This window comes from Salminus brasiliensis, chromosome 22 (assembly GCF_030463535.1).
Source record: "Salminus brasiliensis chromosome 22, fSalBra1.hap2, whole genome shotgun sequence".
Lineage (NCBI taxonomy): Eukaryota > Metazoa > Chordata > Actinopteri > Characiformes > Bryconidae > Salminus > Salminus brasiliensis.
In genome coordinates, this window is record NC_132899.1 from 3,084,023 (window position 1) to 3,099,328 (window position 15,306).

The 15,306-nt window shown below is 42.0% G+C and overlaps 2 protein-coding genes across 2 annotated transcripts in view; both read right to left on the reverse strand.

Annotated features, from left to right (window-relative positions):
• The window catches only part of LOC140544314 (protein tweety homolog 2-like), a 77,105-nt gene extending 75,241 nt beyond the window's left edge, over window positions 1–1,864 (reverse strand). The window contains exon 1 of the mRNA XM_072667795.1: window positions 1,437–1,864. Within this exon, the coding sequence (XP_072523896.1) occupies window positions 1,437–1,565 (129 nt within the window). The 5' untranslated portion in view covers window positions 1,566–1,864. The remainder of the gene's footprint in view (window positions 1–1,436) is intronic.
• Window positions 1,865–5,223: 3,359 nt separating this feature from the next.
• On the reverse strand, window positions 5,224–11,172 carry rpl38 (ribosomal protein L38). The gene is made up of 5 exons (XM_072667728.1): window positions 11,098–11,172; window positions 10,894–10,921; window positions 9,687–9,747; window positions 6,766–6,888; window positions 5,224–5,293 (listed from the first exon to the last, which is right to left on the reverse strand). The coding sequence occupies exons 2-5, from the start codon at window positions 10,894–10,896 to the stop codon at window positions 5,268–5,270; spliced, it is 213 nt and encodes a 70-aa protein (XP_072523829.1). The 5' UTR covers window positions 10,897–10,921; window positions 11,098–11,172; the 3' UTR covers window positions 5,224–5,267.
• Between the last annotated feature and the right edge of the window lie 4,134 nt (window positions 11,173–15,306).

Genomic DNA, 15,306 nt, shown 5'->3' on the forward strand with positions numbered 1-15,306 from the left:
GAGAGCCTTAAAACCAGACCAGGCAACAACATTCGAGAAAAACATAACTTAAGCATTCAGATGGAGTTGTTATGGTTCCATACAGAACCGTTCCTTTGTCAAAGAACTCACCATTGATTATATAGGATCTATATTATACAGACATGCAAGAGGTTCTCCATCTTTGAGAAGAACTATTTAAGCATTCAGATGGTTCACTGAGTTATGGTTCTTCTCCATTAGAGAGAGCCTTTAAACCAAACAATGCACATCCAAGAGGTTCTCCATTGCAGGGAAGACCACTTAAACATTCAGACGGTTCTACACAGAACACTCCCTTTGTCAAAGAACTCACTATTTTAGATTATTATACAGAACAAAAGGTTCTCTATTTTTGAGAAGAACTAGTTAAACCTTCAGATGGTTCTACACAGACCCCATCCATTCTCAAAGAACCTATTTTAAGGTTCTGTGTTACAGAACCACTTTTAACCACATCCAAGAGGTTCTCCATTGCAGGGAAGACCACGTAAACATTCAGATGGTTCTACACAGAACCCTTCCATTCTTAAAGAACCTATTTTAAGGTTCTGCGTTAAACTCTTAACCACATCCAAGAGGTTCCCCATCTTTAAGAAGAACTATTTAAACATTCAGATGGTTCATTGAGTTATGGTTCTACACAGAACCCTTCTATTCTCAAAGAACCTATTTTAAGGTTAAACAGAACCACTTTTAACCACATCCAAGAGGTTCTCTTATATACAGGGAAGAACCACTTACACATTCAGATGGTTCTACGCAGAACCCTCCCTTTGTCAAAGAACAAACTATTTTAGATTATTATACAGAACAAAAGGTTCTCCATTTTTGAGAAGAACCACTTAAACATTCATTCCCTTCCATTCTCAAAGAACCTATTTTAAGGTTCTGCGTTAAACAGAACCACTCTTAACCACATCCAAGAGGTTCTCCATCTTTAAGAAGAACTATTGAAGCATTCAGATGGTTCATTGAGTTGTTATGGTTCTACGCAGAACCCTTCCATTCTCAAAGAACCTATTTTAAGGTTCTGCATTAAACTCTTAACCACATCCAAGAGGTTCTCCATCTTTAAGAAGAACTATTTAAGCATTCAGATGGTTCATTGAGTTGTTATGGTTCTACGCAGAACCCTCCCTTTGTCAAAGAACTCACTATTTTAAGAACAAAAGGTTCTCTATTTTTGAGAAGAACCACTTAAACATTCATTTGGTTCTACACAGAACCCTTCCATTCTCAAAGAACCTATTTTAAGGTTAAACAGAACCACTTTGAACCACATCCAAGAGGTTCTCCACCACACAGAAGAACATCAAAGCATCCAGATGGTCGCCATAGTCCCATGCAGAACCACTAGCCCCACTCAAGAACCCTGGAAGAACCCTCTTGCCGAAGGGTGTAGCGCTCTGGCTCACCTGCTGGTAGTCCTCATCCTGGGGTCTGAAGGTGTTGTCTATGGACTGCAGCCTCAGGTCCACATGAGGGAAACTGTGGAGCCAGTAAGTCCACCACGGAGCCATGTAGTCCACCGTGGCAGAGGACATCCTGCAGCCCGGGGTAGGAGGAGGCTGGACCGGGCAGGAGGAGGACGAAGTGCGCGCCGGGGCGCTTCCCACAAAGAGGAAGAGAAGAAAGAGCAGAAGCGACGTGGAGTCCCGGAGGGTTCCTCACACAAAAGCCATGCGGTCAGGGGTCGTCCGGCGAGGGTCCGGCGAGGGTCCGGGAGAAGCACCAAAACGCTCCGGCGTAAGACACGATCGACCGGCGCTGGAAAGCAGAGCTTCACCGCTTCACCCCTTCACCTACCGTCCATCGTCCTCCCCGTCCATTCACTCTCACTCAGCAAACCACGAGGACGCACAACTGTGCGCGTTCACGAGCACACAGGGGGCGCGCCTGAATGGCCCTTTGGAGAAGAAAGGAGGGGTTCTGCTCTTGGCTGGATCCAACAAAGCAAAGCACTTCAACCGATCATCGATTAGGAAGATTAAGGGGATCATCGGTAGCGTTATTGATTATTTGGTTTGATGGAGAATTGATTGAATATGAACTCTTAAATAGCACCGCGTGCACACAATAGCAGCTAAGCTCCGCCCCCTAGCGCCCACCCGGTGGAAGCACAGGCAGGCACCGTTCCCAATCCAGGTTAGGGCACTAAAAATAACCCAGTATTAATAGGTGAGTTAGACCCAGTCCTACTTCCCCTAAAATACAGCCAAGCCATAATAGTTCTACAGTCATGGGAAACATGAGGACACCTGGAGAACATCTGGAGATGTGATCCATTCTGAGACTAAACTCACGCACCAGAATTCATAGAAAGCTTCGAAGAATGAGAACCGACTGCAGAAGATCAGAACAGGGTTCGAGAGGATTCTGGAGGAGCCTGACTTCTTTAAACCCCAGATATCAGCTGTCCAGGTAGGCCGGGTCCTCATTAGGACAGTCCTATGAAGACATAGGACTTCTTAGCAGCCTATTGGTCACACCATCGTTTGAGTCGTCAAGGTCCTCTACAGAACCACCAGCCTCAAGAACTAAAGAACACTACAAGAACCCTCCCCTCTTCCCAAAGGGTGTAGTCCTCATATTGAGGTTTGAAGAGGACTGGTCCACCCTGGCAGAAGACATCCTTGAAGCTGGGATAGGAAAAGGCTGGACCGGGCAGAAGGGGACGGTCAGAAGGGTCCTTCACTCTCGTGAAATCTAGGCTGGTCTGATCTTGATGATTGAAGTGAGGGGTGTAGAAGACCCAACAATCACCATCATGGCCAGATCCAGAGAGCTCTCTGAGGCCTTCAGGAAGAAGGGTGGAGATGTTGTAGAGGAGTCTGGGAACAAGGTTTAAGAAGATCTCCGAACATTTAGAGATCAGTCGCTGTTCCACCGTCCACTAAATCATCTACAAGAGGAACAGCTGACCAACATGACCAGGTCAGGACGTCCTAGCAAGTTCAGACCAATAGCAGAACTTTAAGATGAGTAGAGACGTCTCCAACTATCCTAGAACGTCATCACGGTAGCCGGTAGCAAAGCACAGCATCTACCATCAGAAAGAGAGACCCAACAAGTTAGATCTTCATAGGAGGACAAAGACCAGGACTGCTGGAACTGGAGTCCTGCCCAGATGTTTGAGTTTTTCTGAGGTGTGGCTTATTACGTATAAGATGTTTGAGGAACTTTGGAAGAACCTGGAAGAAGGTGCTTTGAAGAACCTTCAAGGAACCCTTTTCTTCTAAAAAAAAAAACTTGTCTGGCACATTAAGAGGTTCCTTCACAGCTTCAAACTGAAGAACCTCCAAAAGTTCCTCAAGGATCTTATACTTTTAACAGCGTAGTGATGGGCAGTCGTGGCCTAATGGTTACCACCTTCATCTCAGGTGGAAGAGCACAGCTCCTCGAACGCCAGCTGTCAAATTAATCAGTAAAATTCGGGTAAAAAGACGCTTGATGATCAGCTTATCTTCATTAATCACCAAATCTCTAAAAATAAACAAGCAATTCTATTAAATCCAAGCCAACGTCTGGTTTACTGCGCATTTAGGGCTGTTATGTAAATGAGCTCTGTTCTGACTGGCTGCCTGCACTGTGCTTCAGTCTTCGAGGCTTTCGAGTCCAACCCTCGCTGTCTTCAAACCAAGACTGAAGACCCTCCTCTTCTGAGAGTGCTCAGGCGAAGAGGAGAGTACTATGGTCTCCATACTGACTTGTGTTTAGTCGAGTCTAAGATTAGAGGAGCTTTAAATTATTAGTCAATTTAAACTAGCTGTGGTTCTTCTTCAGTAAACAGTGAAGCACTTTTGTAAGTCGCTCTGGAGAAGAGAATCTGCTAAATGCCCTAAATGTAAACGTATAGTGTGTGTGCATAGTATGTACATAGTGTATGTAGAGTGGAGAATGTGTGCAGTGTATGTAGTGTGTATAACGCATGTGCTTAGTATGTACATAGTGGCGAGTATGTGCAGTGTATGCAGTGTGGAGAGTATGTGCAGTGTGTGGAGAGTATGTAATGTGTAAAGTATGTGTATAGTGTGGAGAGTATGTGCATAGAGGATGTAGAGTATAGTGTATGCAGTGTGTATGTAGAGTGGAGAGTATGTACAGTGTATGTAGTATGTATAATGCATGTGCATAGTATGTACAGACTATGTACATAGTGAAGAGTATGTGTATAGTGTGCAGAGTGGATGTACTGTGTAAAGTATGTGTATAGTGTGTGAGTGGATGTAGTGTGTAAAGTATGTGTATAGTGTGTGGAGAGTATGTGGTGTGTAAAGTATGTGTATAGTGTGGAGAGTGTAGTGTGTAAAGTATGTGCAGTGTGTGAGAGTATGTAGTGGGTAAAGTATGTGCAGTGTGTATAGTGTGTGGAGTGGATGTAGTGTGTAAAGTATGTGTATAGTGTGGAGAGTGTAGTGTGTAAAGTATGTGCAGTGTGTATAGTGTGTGGAGAGTATGTGGTGTGTAAAGTATGTGTATAGTATGTGGAGAGTATGTGGTGTGTAAAGTATGTGTATAGTGTGAAGAGTGTAGTGTGTAAAGTATGTGCAGTGTGTATAGTGTATGGAGAGTATGTGGTGTGTAAAGTATGTGTATAGTATGTGGAGAGTATGTGGTGTGTAAAGTATGTGTATAGTGTGAAGAGTGTAGTGTGTAAAGTATGTGCAGTGTGTGAGAGTATGTAGTGGGTAAAGTATGTGCAGTGTGTATAGTGTGTGGAGTGGATGTAGTGTGTAAAGTATGTGTATAGTGTGGAGAGTGTAGTGTGTAAAGTATGTGCAGTGTGTATAGTGTGTGGAGTGGATGTAGTGTGTAAAGTATGTGTATAGTGTGTGGAGTGGATGTAGTGTGTAAAGTATGTGTATAGTGTGTGGAGTGGATGTAGTGTGTAAAGTATGTGCAGTGTGTGAGAGTATGTAGTGTGTAAAGTATGTGCAGTGTGGAGAGTATGTAGTGTGTAAAGTATGTGCAGTGTGGAGAGTATGTAGTGTGTAAAGTATGTGTATAGTGGATATAGTGTGTAAAGTATGTGTATAGTGTGTGGAGTGGATGTGGGTGGGCAATGGGGCCAGAGTACAGGCCAACTAAACCTGGCAAGTTGAATCCTGTGAATCCATCCCTCCAGAACAGGAATTGCTCACCTCTGCTCTACAACATTCCTCCAGATCAACCGACTAAAAGAATGACGAGAAAAGCGAGACGCTGGTTTTCCCAGTTTTTATTACAATATTTTTTACAACAGAGATTTACTTCAGCTCCTTAACAGCCAGACCTATAAAGAGAAACAGAAACACTGGTTTAAGCAAACACTCAATTTAAATCATTTACACAGGAATTATTCAATACATCAAATATTAAAAACAATAAACTACACTATTAAAAAAACAGGTGCTTAAAAAGGTTCTTTGAGCGATGCCATAGAAGAATCAGTTTCTCGTTCCATTACATGACTAAGAGAGGTGTGAATGTGAGGAACCTTAAAAAGGTCTGGAGAACCTTCTCATCTTCCGTTTTTTAGCAACTCTACTGCATCGCTTAAAGCACCTTTCTTTACGACTGTAGTCTGCAGTGTTATTAATGTAGGTGGGCCGGTGGAACTGAGGATTCTGAAAGGCGAAGCTCAGCACTTGGTCCGTCTTTTGCTCTAGCAAGCGTGTAAATGCACTAAGGGCACAAGCAGCCCAAAGTGTTTGGACATCTTGCACCTCCAACACTAACAGGGCTCAAATAAGGAGCTGATTAAATCTGAGAGCTAGTTAAGAGTAGAGAATTCAGGGGGATGCCACACAGGCCTCATCAACCCACAACTACGCCAGCACAGGTTCGGACCGCAGCTTTACTAGTCCAGTAAGTCAGTGAAGTGTAAGGCAATGATTCTGCCTGTTTGAGAGCCTGCGTTACCAGAGAGGCACTGAAAAAAGGACAGTGGGCTTATAATGCTAGTACAGATGTTCCTTAGTCAACAATAGATAAGAGAGTCTTACAGTATCAGAAAGCACACGAGTCTAATTGAGACCACTGAGCATCTCCACATATGCGGTTTATCCTCCACAGGACGATACAGGAAAACAGTTAGCACTATGCTAATTGGTGGGGCATAAGCTTGTGTTTCTTATTGCTACACTGGCCTTAAATCCCATAGAAAACAAACACCAATCAGTGGATCCACCAATCTTGCCAACACTGCCAGGGTTGGGGGAGTGAACCACCTCCAAATGTCACTTGTTTGCCAGGCAGTGCGGAACTGGTACTACCCTGAATCCAGCACTACTGGACGTTTGATGGAAGGACTGAAGCGCCACACTGTGCTAAAGCATCTTTAGCAAGTCTTCACATCTAACCCGACCTGTAGACAGTTAAGCTAGTCTTATACCTCCACCCAGAAAGGCATCAGGTTTGCCTTCCTCCACAGTTTAGACAGCCTGGACACTCCAGCATAGACAGGAACGCAGCAATTTCAGAAGTACTGGCTGATTTCCAATGCTGTTCTTGCGTAAATAAAAATGCTGGCCCTCCAGGATCAGCGGAAACGCCAAATAAACGCAGCCCTGCATCAAACGTCCATCCAAGTGTGACCCTGACCACAATCACTGTGCATCTCTAATTAATAACGGATCTAAAGACTCACCGAAAACCACTTTCAAGGGTCACAGGAGGAGCCTCCAGTCAAATCTAGCCCAAGGGGTCTGAATCTGAACCTCTAGTATCTGTATGTGCTGATGTGCGTATGTAGAGAAGTCTCACCGGGTGGAAGGGACTGCTTGAGCTTCTCTGCCTTCTCCTTGTCTGTGATGACCAGTGTGTACAGGTACCTGCTGCAGCGCACCTTGAACTTCACATTGTCCTTGTTCTTCTTGATCTTGACGGCTACAGGAACAGAGAAAGCTCTCAGAACTGCACGCTTCAAAGCAGAACGGCGCTACGGCAGACTGAACTGCTTCAGGTCTATTCAGCAAGAGATTTACAGATGTGGGTCACTGCTGGACAGCTGAGGAGTCACCTGAAATAGGTAACTAAAACCAGGACCCGTCCACACATTCGAGTGTCTTTAAAAAGGGAGAATTCCCACCCTCCATACGTTTTTTTGGACATTTTTGATGTTCATATAGACAAGACGACTTTGCTAGTCGTAGTACTAGTACTAGTACACTGCGATAAATCTAAATACAGCATTACACATCTGTAACAGAACAGTATTTACATTTAATCATGTGTGGAAACCTGAAATCTACTGCTACTTGGATGTAGACCAAGTTTTAGGACATATGTAGTCTCTCTATCAGTAGTAAGAAGCCAGAAACATGCAGGCGTCAACATCAGCGATTCCATAAAGCTCCATCTTCACCATCCACATTCGGAAAAGCTTAATTTACAGCTCCCAAACTGCATTTTCATGTGGACATGCGAGTCCATAAACACACAACCCTCCATTTTTAAAGATATCTGGATACCTGTGGACAGGGCCCAAAGGTTCAATGGTTCTAACAGGCAGGTAAAGGTGGGAAACACGGCAAAATTATGGTACTTAGACTTTTCAATATTCTGACACGAAGCTAAAGAGCCTATAACTGCTGGTCAAACTTACTGAACTAAACAACATGCAGCTATAAATGAATTTCTGCTCTCTCAAGGAATCAGACAGTAAACTACACCCACAATACGGTCATTTAAGCATTTTATGATGGTCAGGACAGACATTTTGCCGACATCCAACAACTCAAATGCGATCCACTACAACTTGGGATCCAGTATGGTACACTAATATACAGGCAGGACATTTTAGGAGACCCATCTTTTATTATTTACCAAAGTTGATAGATTTTAAGCAGAAGTAAATAATGTAAGACACCACGTCCTAAACTAAATCAATAGGTTCTGGACTAGGGCTGAAACGATTATTTGACTCTCGGATAATTCAATATCAATTACTACATTCACCAACAGATTTATTTGACAAGATGATTGGGAAATTAAGTGCCTTTATATTTTATTTAATCTTAGACGGGCTATTGCAGGGGATTCACCCCTTTTTCCTCGTTTAATTAAGAAAAGACTAAAGACAAATATGTTTGAAGTTGCATTTCATGCTTTATGTACATCATAAAGGTTTCATAGAAAGGTTGATTAAATGGGCTTAGTCTGGAGCCAATTAGACAAAGGTTTTAAGCTTTGATCTAGTAAAAATGTGGAGTTCAAATGAAAACCATTTAAGAGGAATAACAGCTAATTGCTTGCTCATTTTGAGACCTTCCAGGTTGCATAATACAATTACTTAATGAAAGTCAATTCCAACAATATTCAATAGCTGCAGCCCTATTCTGGACATACTTTCAGACATTCATGGCTTAAGTTAGTGGAGGAATTTCCATGCATTCACCTCCCAACTACCTCTTCAACATGACCAGCATCTACCGTAGTACGCTAGTCTAAAGAAGCAGCGCACATCTGGAGGAGTCTTGGCTTATGACCTGCATCTAGGAGACTCTGCTCATCATGGTCATTAGATTTCCCCACAAACTGTCCTTATAGATCACACCAACATTAAGTGTTTAGATGATCAACTGCACTGAAACAAACCTCAGAGGACCCGAGGCAGCGAGACTGGACCCATCACAGCAGACCTATAGAGCATTCTCTACCTCCTCAACTGACTAGAGGCTTTATGCATTTCAGGGCACAGAATCAATCCCACAGCCTTACTCAGGTTCAGTCCATGCCTACTCTGGAGAGAACTGTAAGAGAAGCAAAGCTTGTCAAACTTACTGAACTAAACCACATGCAGGAATAAAGGACTTTCTGCTCTCTTAAGTAATTGGACAGTAAACTTTATAAAAAAGCCTTTTATAATAATGACACATTTTGCTGACCTCCAACAACTCAAATCCTATCCACTACAACTTGGGATCCAGTACGTTACACTAATATACAGGCAGGACATTTTAGTAGACCCATCTTTTATTATTTACCAAAGCTTTGATAGATTTTAAGCAAATAATGTAAGAAACCATGTCCTTAACAAAATCAATAGGTTCTGGATTAGGGCTGAAACAATTATTTGACTCGAAATATTAACCATTAACTCAAATAAATCAATCCAACTAATCCAACAGCTTTGAGGGACAGCCTTACTCCGGTTCAGTCCATGCCTACTCTGGAGAGAACTGTAAGAGAAGGAAAGCTTGTCAAACTTACTGAACTAAACCACATGCAGGAAACCGGACTTTCTGCTCTCTTAAGTGATTGGACAGTAAACTACACCCACAATACGGTCATTTAAGCCTTTTATAATAGTGAGGACACATTTTGCCGACCAACAACAACTCAAATCCTATCCACTACAACTCGGGATCCAGTACGTTACACTAATATACAGGCAGGACATTTTAGTAGACCCATATTTTATTATTTACCAAAGCCTTAGTAGATTTTAATATTAACTATTAACTCAAATCAATCAACCCAACAAGGGATTGAGGGATTCCCACTCCGGTTCGGTCCTTGCCTACTCTATTGGACAGAAGGAAAGCCAGGTTTTAAAGGCTGTAGAATAGGTTTTCCTATGTCCTAAAAACCTGAATATAAGAAATAGTAAACATGCAGAAGCTCTTATTGCTAAAAATGAAGAGGTGACATGGGAATCATACGCAAAACACTCTTAAACTTACACTTCGCATCCTTCCGCCTTGCTGTAAGCAGGAAATCTTTGATTTCTTCAATTTTGCGTGGCTGAGGAAGAAAAACCAAGATTAGGACAAACCTACACACAAGGCACGAGGACAAATTTAACTTTCTATTGACTTGTTAATGACAATTAGGCAATAATTCCAGCACTTATTGTTTAAATTATAATTAATTTAAATAATTTACATATATTATCACATACCATTATTATTATTATTATGCAGAGGTCTCAAAAACTCAAATATGTATCAAATAAGATGCACATGGTGTTCAAGAGTTAATTATCTGCATAATTAAATGGTTATAAATGTTTGATATCTGTATATATATATAATATATATATATATAACCACATACACACACTTAACTACACACACATGTTCATGTCAGGGAATACTATGTGCAATATCCCCCCCACCCCCATGTGCAATTAAGAGTCTTTTGCTGTAAATAATATTGTTTATTGCTTTTTTAATTCTTATCTATATTGTGTATATAGTGTAAATTATTTATTTATCTAATTTTTTGTAACTGAGTGTCCTGCTATCCCTTTCTGCTGTTACACTGAATTTCCCCACTGCGGGACTAATAAAGGACTCTTATCTTATGTAAATAATAAAAATAATAAAAAAAAATAATTATAAAACAATGGGAAATATCATATATGACATATTTGAGACATATTCTCTTATATCTTTAATTTATAAATATACCGCACTTTCATATAGTGAACAAGTTGTTTTCCATGGTCTCTCAGCTGGGTTAAGCCCAAACAGCCTTCAGTTCATTGAAATCAGCTGTCTAAAGACTTCTGTACATTTTAACTGTACTACAGCCCTAAAACCTGGTGTATAAACACAGCATTATAAATATACCCCACCTACACCACCATCTGCACATGAACTGACCCTAAAACCAGCCAAACTAAGCTGCATTCTCCAGCATCTTCTTGAATTCGCCGTTCCACCTTAAACGCCGCAGTATCCCTATGCGCTATTTAAGGTGGAATTGCGGAGTTATGGATAAGAGGCCGGACAAACAAGCGCAGCGCCTCTAAACTACTACACAGCTCGTTTTAGCCCGTAATAACTATTATTACACATTAATACTGGCGGATGAGTCTGTATTTAGTGTGTAAATAACCCAAACGCCGCGTTAACCAGAGGAAGTGTGTGTGTGCATCAGCCTCACCATCTTTCCAATCTGACCGCGACTGGACCTGAAGACAGAAAACACGCAGTTAACACCTAAAAACACCCGCCGGCTCACAAATATCGATCATATTCGAGGCATAAGAACATCTATATTCGTATTTTGGTGCGTATTTGGACGCAGATCCGCGGATTAACGCAGATTTCTGCAGATTATTTCCGACATTAAAGCGCTGAAACTTACACAGCCTGCAAGCGGAGGGGAAAAGGGGCGGGACTTCCGCTCGGGCAGCATTTAAGGTCTGCAACGGCGGCTCGACCAGGACAATTGGCGAAGGAGCGAAGAAACCACAGCGCACCTGTCGGCGTGGGGTCGGTACTGCAGCTGTGAAGAGCATTATGGTGAAAGTCATGATCCGAGATCAGGGGATCTGATCCAGGGAGTTTATTATTCTCATTATTCCAGAGGGAAATTAAATGACCTGTCATCAAAATTAGATAGACTGATTTTTAGGCCTTTTTTTAAGCCTGAAGCATCCCATCATTTCACTGCCAGATATTTATTTGACAATAATAAAAAAAATAAAATAATAAAAAAATATATATATACACACTAAAACATATAGAACACAACCACTTTTTTTATAACTTCTATAAAAATGTGATTTTAAACTTCTATAAAAATAAAAATCTCATGCAGTGCAAGGATATTTTTATAATATTTTAATATATATTATTTTATTAGGTATATATTATATCATATTTTATTATATATTATTAATTGTTATTATTTATAAATTATTATAGCACTTAAAAATATATATAATTAATTTAAATAATTATTACATATATTTTATTATATACCATTATTATTATTATTATAATTATTATGCAGAGGTATCAAAAACCTCAAATATGTATCAAATATGATGCACATGGTGTTCAAGGGCATATTATGTATGACATATTTGAGACATATTCTCTTATATCTTTAATTTATAAATATACTGCACTTTCATATAGTAAACAAAGTTGTTTTCCAGTCCAGCCAAGACAATACCCCCCTAATAGAGATTTAAAGTAAGAATACGTGTTTGGAAATAAGCTAAAAAATGTAAAAAATAAAAAATAAATAAAAACAATAGATTGATAGACACTTGAAATAAAAATAAATTGATACTTTATTGACCCTGAAGGAAAATGTAGCAGCCAGTAGCAGTTACACCATACAGCATCATAGTAAATACAATACAATAAAAAGCTAAAAAATACAGATTAATAAAAAAAAAAAAAATGAACAATGAAAGAATGAAAGAATAATGAATAGAATAAAGATTATTCCTTGTTTCAGTGCAGTAAATTAGAATAAATAACAATGTGCAATAGGAGTGAGGTGTATCAGCTGATATGATAAAACAATACTAAGTAAATACCTGCATATATTGTTATTCAAGGAAAGTGTCAGTAGTGTCCAGGAGGGCAGATGTACAGTACAGTACAGTAGAAACTCGGCCCTCATCTGGCCCCACTGGGAAGAGCTGAAGAGCCTTACACTAATCTTTAGATAGGAAATATTAAAGGTGGTAGTGAATACACACCCCCAGAGCGGTGGGCAGCCAACTCCAGCACCCAGGAAGGAGAGAGGGTGAAGGACTTTGCTCAAAGGCCCAACAGTAGCAGCTTGCCAAGCCTGGGTATCGAACCCACAACCCTGCCATCAACAGCTCTAACCGCTGAGCCACCAGTCTTCCCCCTCTCCTGCTGAACTGCTTGCTTGAAAACACCCAATAGGAGGCAGGCAGTCATCACAGCCCATTACTGAGCCCCTGCAAACCTGTATTTTCAGAAACAGCAGGGGGCACTGTCCAGCCGCAGGAGCAAACCGGGCCGACTAAATAAATAAAATAAAATAATAAAAAGAAACATCTGAAGGACATGCAGCTGCAGAAGCAATTATTTCTGCTTCTGACTTGAAGTGATCGATCTGAGAGATGATTGCGGTGAACTATATCAGACAGGCTTATTGCGGTGCTGAGAAGTGGCCTGGTCAGAAATCAGGAAGGCGCTCCTCATGATTTGATAACAAGCCATGGGAACGTGCAGATATGTGAATTAATATGGTTATTAGTGCAGGAGGAACGAGGCTGTATCAAAACAGCAGATATCTGAAGACGGAGAAGAAATGTGGGCATGAATCAAATTCAGGTTTCTTCGCTCGTCGGGTTTCTCGGCTTCAGCCTTTCCTCCAAAAATGAAAAAAGCAGTAAATTTCTGTGAAGCAGTAAAATCTGATTAACCCTGTGTTCACCACAGAGAGCATCAGGCATTCCAGAAATACTCCAGCTACCAAATGTGTAACTCCATATTTTGGTAAAAATACAACCTCAGCTTGCCCACAATCTAACCCTTACCCTGGTCCTAATCCCAACCCTGATCCAAATCCTAACCCTGGTCCTAATCCTAACCATAACCCAGAACCTAACCCAGCCTTACCCACAATCTAACCCTAACCCTGATCCTAATCCTAACCTTAACCCAAAACCTAACCCAGCCTTACCCACAATCTAACCCTAACCCTGGTCCTAATCCTCACCTTAACCTCAACCCAAAACGTAACACAGCCTTACCCACAATCTAACCCTAACCCTGATCCTAATCCTAACCTTAACCCAAAACCTAACCCAGCCTTACCCACAATCTAACACTGATCCTAATCCTAACCCTGGTCCTAATCCTCACCCTAACCCAAAACCTAACCCAGCCTTACCCACAATCTAACCCTAACCCTGGTCCTGATCCTCACCTTAACCTCAACCCAAAACGTAACACAGCCTTACCCACAATCTAACACTGATCCTAATCCTAACCCTGATCCTAACCCTAACCCTGGTCCTAATCCTCACCCTAACCCAAAACGTAACACAGTCTTACCCACAATCTAACCCTAACCCTGATCCTAATCCCAACCTTAACCCAAAACCTAACCCAGCCTTACCCACAATCTAACACTGATCCTAATCCTAACCCTGGTCCTAATCCTCACCCTAACCCAAAACCTAACCCAGCCTTACCCACAATCTAACCCTAACCCTGGTCCTGATCCTCACCTTAACCTCAACCCAAAACGTAACACAGCCTTACCCACAATCTAACACTGATCCTAATCCTAACCCTGATCCTAACCCTAACCCTGGTCCTAATCCTCACCTTAACCCAAAACCTAACCCAGCCTTACCCACAATCTAACCCTAACCCTGGTCCTAATCCTCACCCTAACCCAAAACCTAACCCAGCCTTACCCACAATCTAACACTGATCCTAATCCTAACCTTATTCCAAAACCTAACCCAGCCTTACCCACAATCTAACCCTAACCCTGGTCCTAATCCTCATCCTACCCAAAACCACCTTAACCCTGGTCCTTATCCTCACCTTAACCCGAAACCTAGGACAGCCTTATCCAAAACCTAACCCTAAGAACAGCTGAAGTCTCTTGATGATCTGCTGAGATGTCCAGCTGCGGCTCCATCACTGAGATGTTGTTGAGATGTTAATGAGGGTCAGCAGAGATCAGCGTTTAGTCCATGTAAAGAAACAGGAGCACTCAGAATAAAGGGTCACCATTTATCTCCATCATTATGAAAAGTAAACACAGGGCAGCGGACTCCTTTACAGGGCAATGTGCCGAGCCAGAGCAGTACATGTTAACAGAGGACAGCATCAAATTCATTCCACAGATTGTTCTGTTCATTTCTGTATGACTGCAATCATCTGTGTGCTGCCCACCTGGGTGGACGTATGATGTATCTCTCAGATGACTGAATTTAAAAATGAAAACAGAATAGATTGTATCAGCCGGAGATGAGAAAAAGGTGTTAATAATAGGACGTAACTCGGTCATCTGGAGAATTCAACCCTTCCTCTCTAGAGAGTCGCCCAGGTGCTCGTTCAGTCTCTTGTGTGACCACTGCAGCTCTCTTCTGGCTGGTCTTCCTCCCCACACCATCAGACCCCTGCAACTGATCCAGAACGCAGCGGCACGGGTCGGGTCGTCTTCAACATTCCTAAATTTAGCCATGTTCACTCCACTGCTGTGTTCTCTCTTCACTGGCTTCCTGTAGCTGCTGCCCAGGTCATCAGATCTGAACCCCTGACTCTGGTCTACAAAGCCAAGACTGGACCAGCCAGCCCCTCCGTACTTGATGGTGATGATCAAAAGCCAATCCGCACTGAGAGCCCTTCCAGCTTCAAGTACGGCTTGGCTCGACCCGCCATCCTTGGCAGACGAGCGTCCAGACTTTTTACTGTCCTGCACCGAAGTGATGGAACGAACTTTCCCTGGGTGTCCGAACAGCAGAGTCCAACACTCGCTGTCCTCAAACCCAGACTGAAGACCCTCCTCTTCTGAGAGTGCTCAGGCGAAGAGAAGAGTACTATGGCTCCATATTGACTT

What these genes read in the sequence shown, in the direction of transcription:
- rpl38 (XM_072667728.1), bottom strand. An exon ending in AAGGCGGAAGGATGCGAAGT is followed by an intron (nt 6,889 to 9,686) that starts GTAAGTTTAAGA and finishes CTGTTCCTGTAG; the next exon opens with CCGTCAAGATCAAGAAGAAC. An exon ending in CAAGCAGTCCCTTCCACCCG is followed by an intron (nt 5,294 to 6,765) that starts GTGAGACTTCTC and finishes TTCTCTTTATAG; the next exon opens with GTCTGGCTGTTAAGGAGCTG.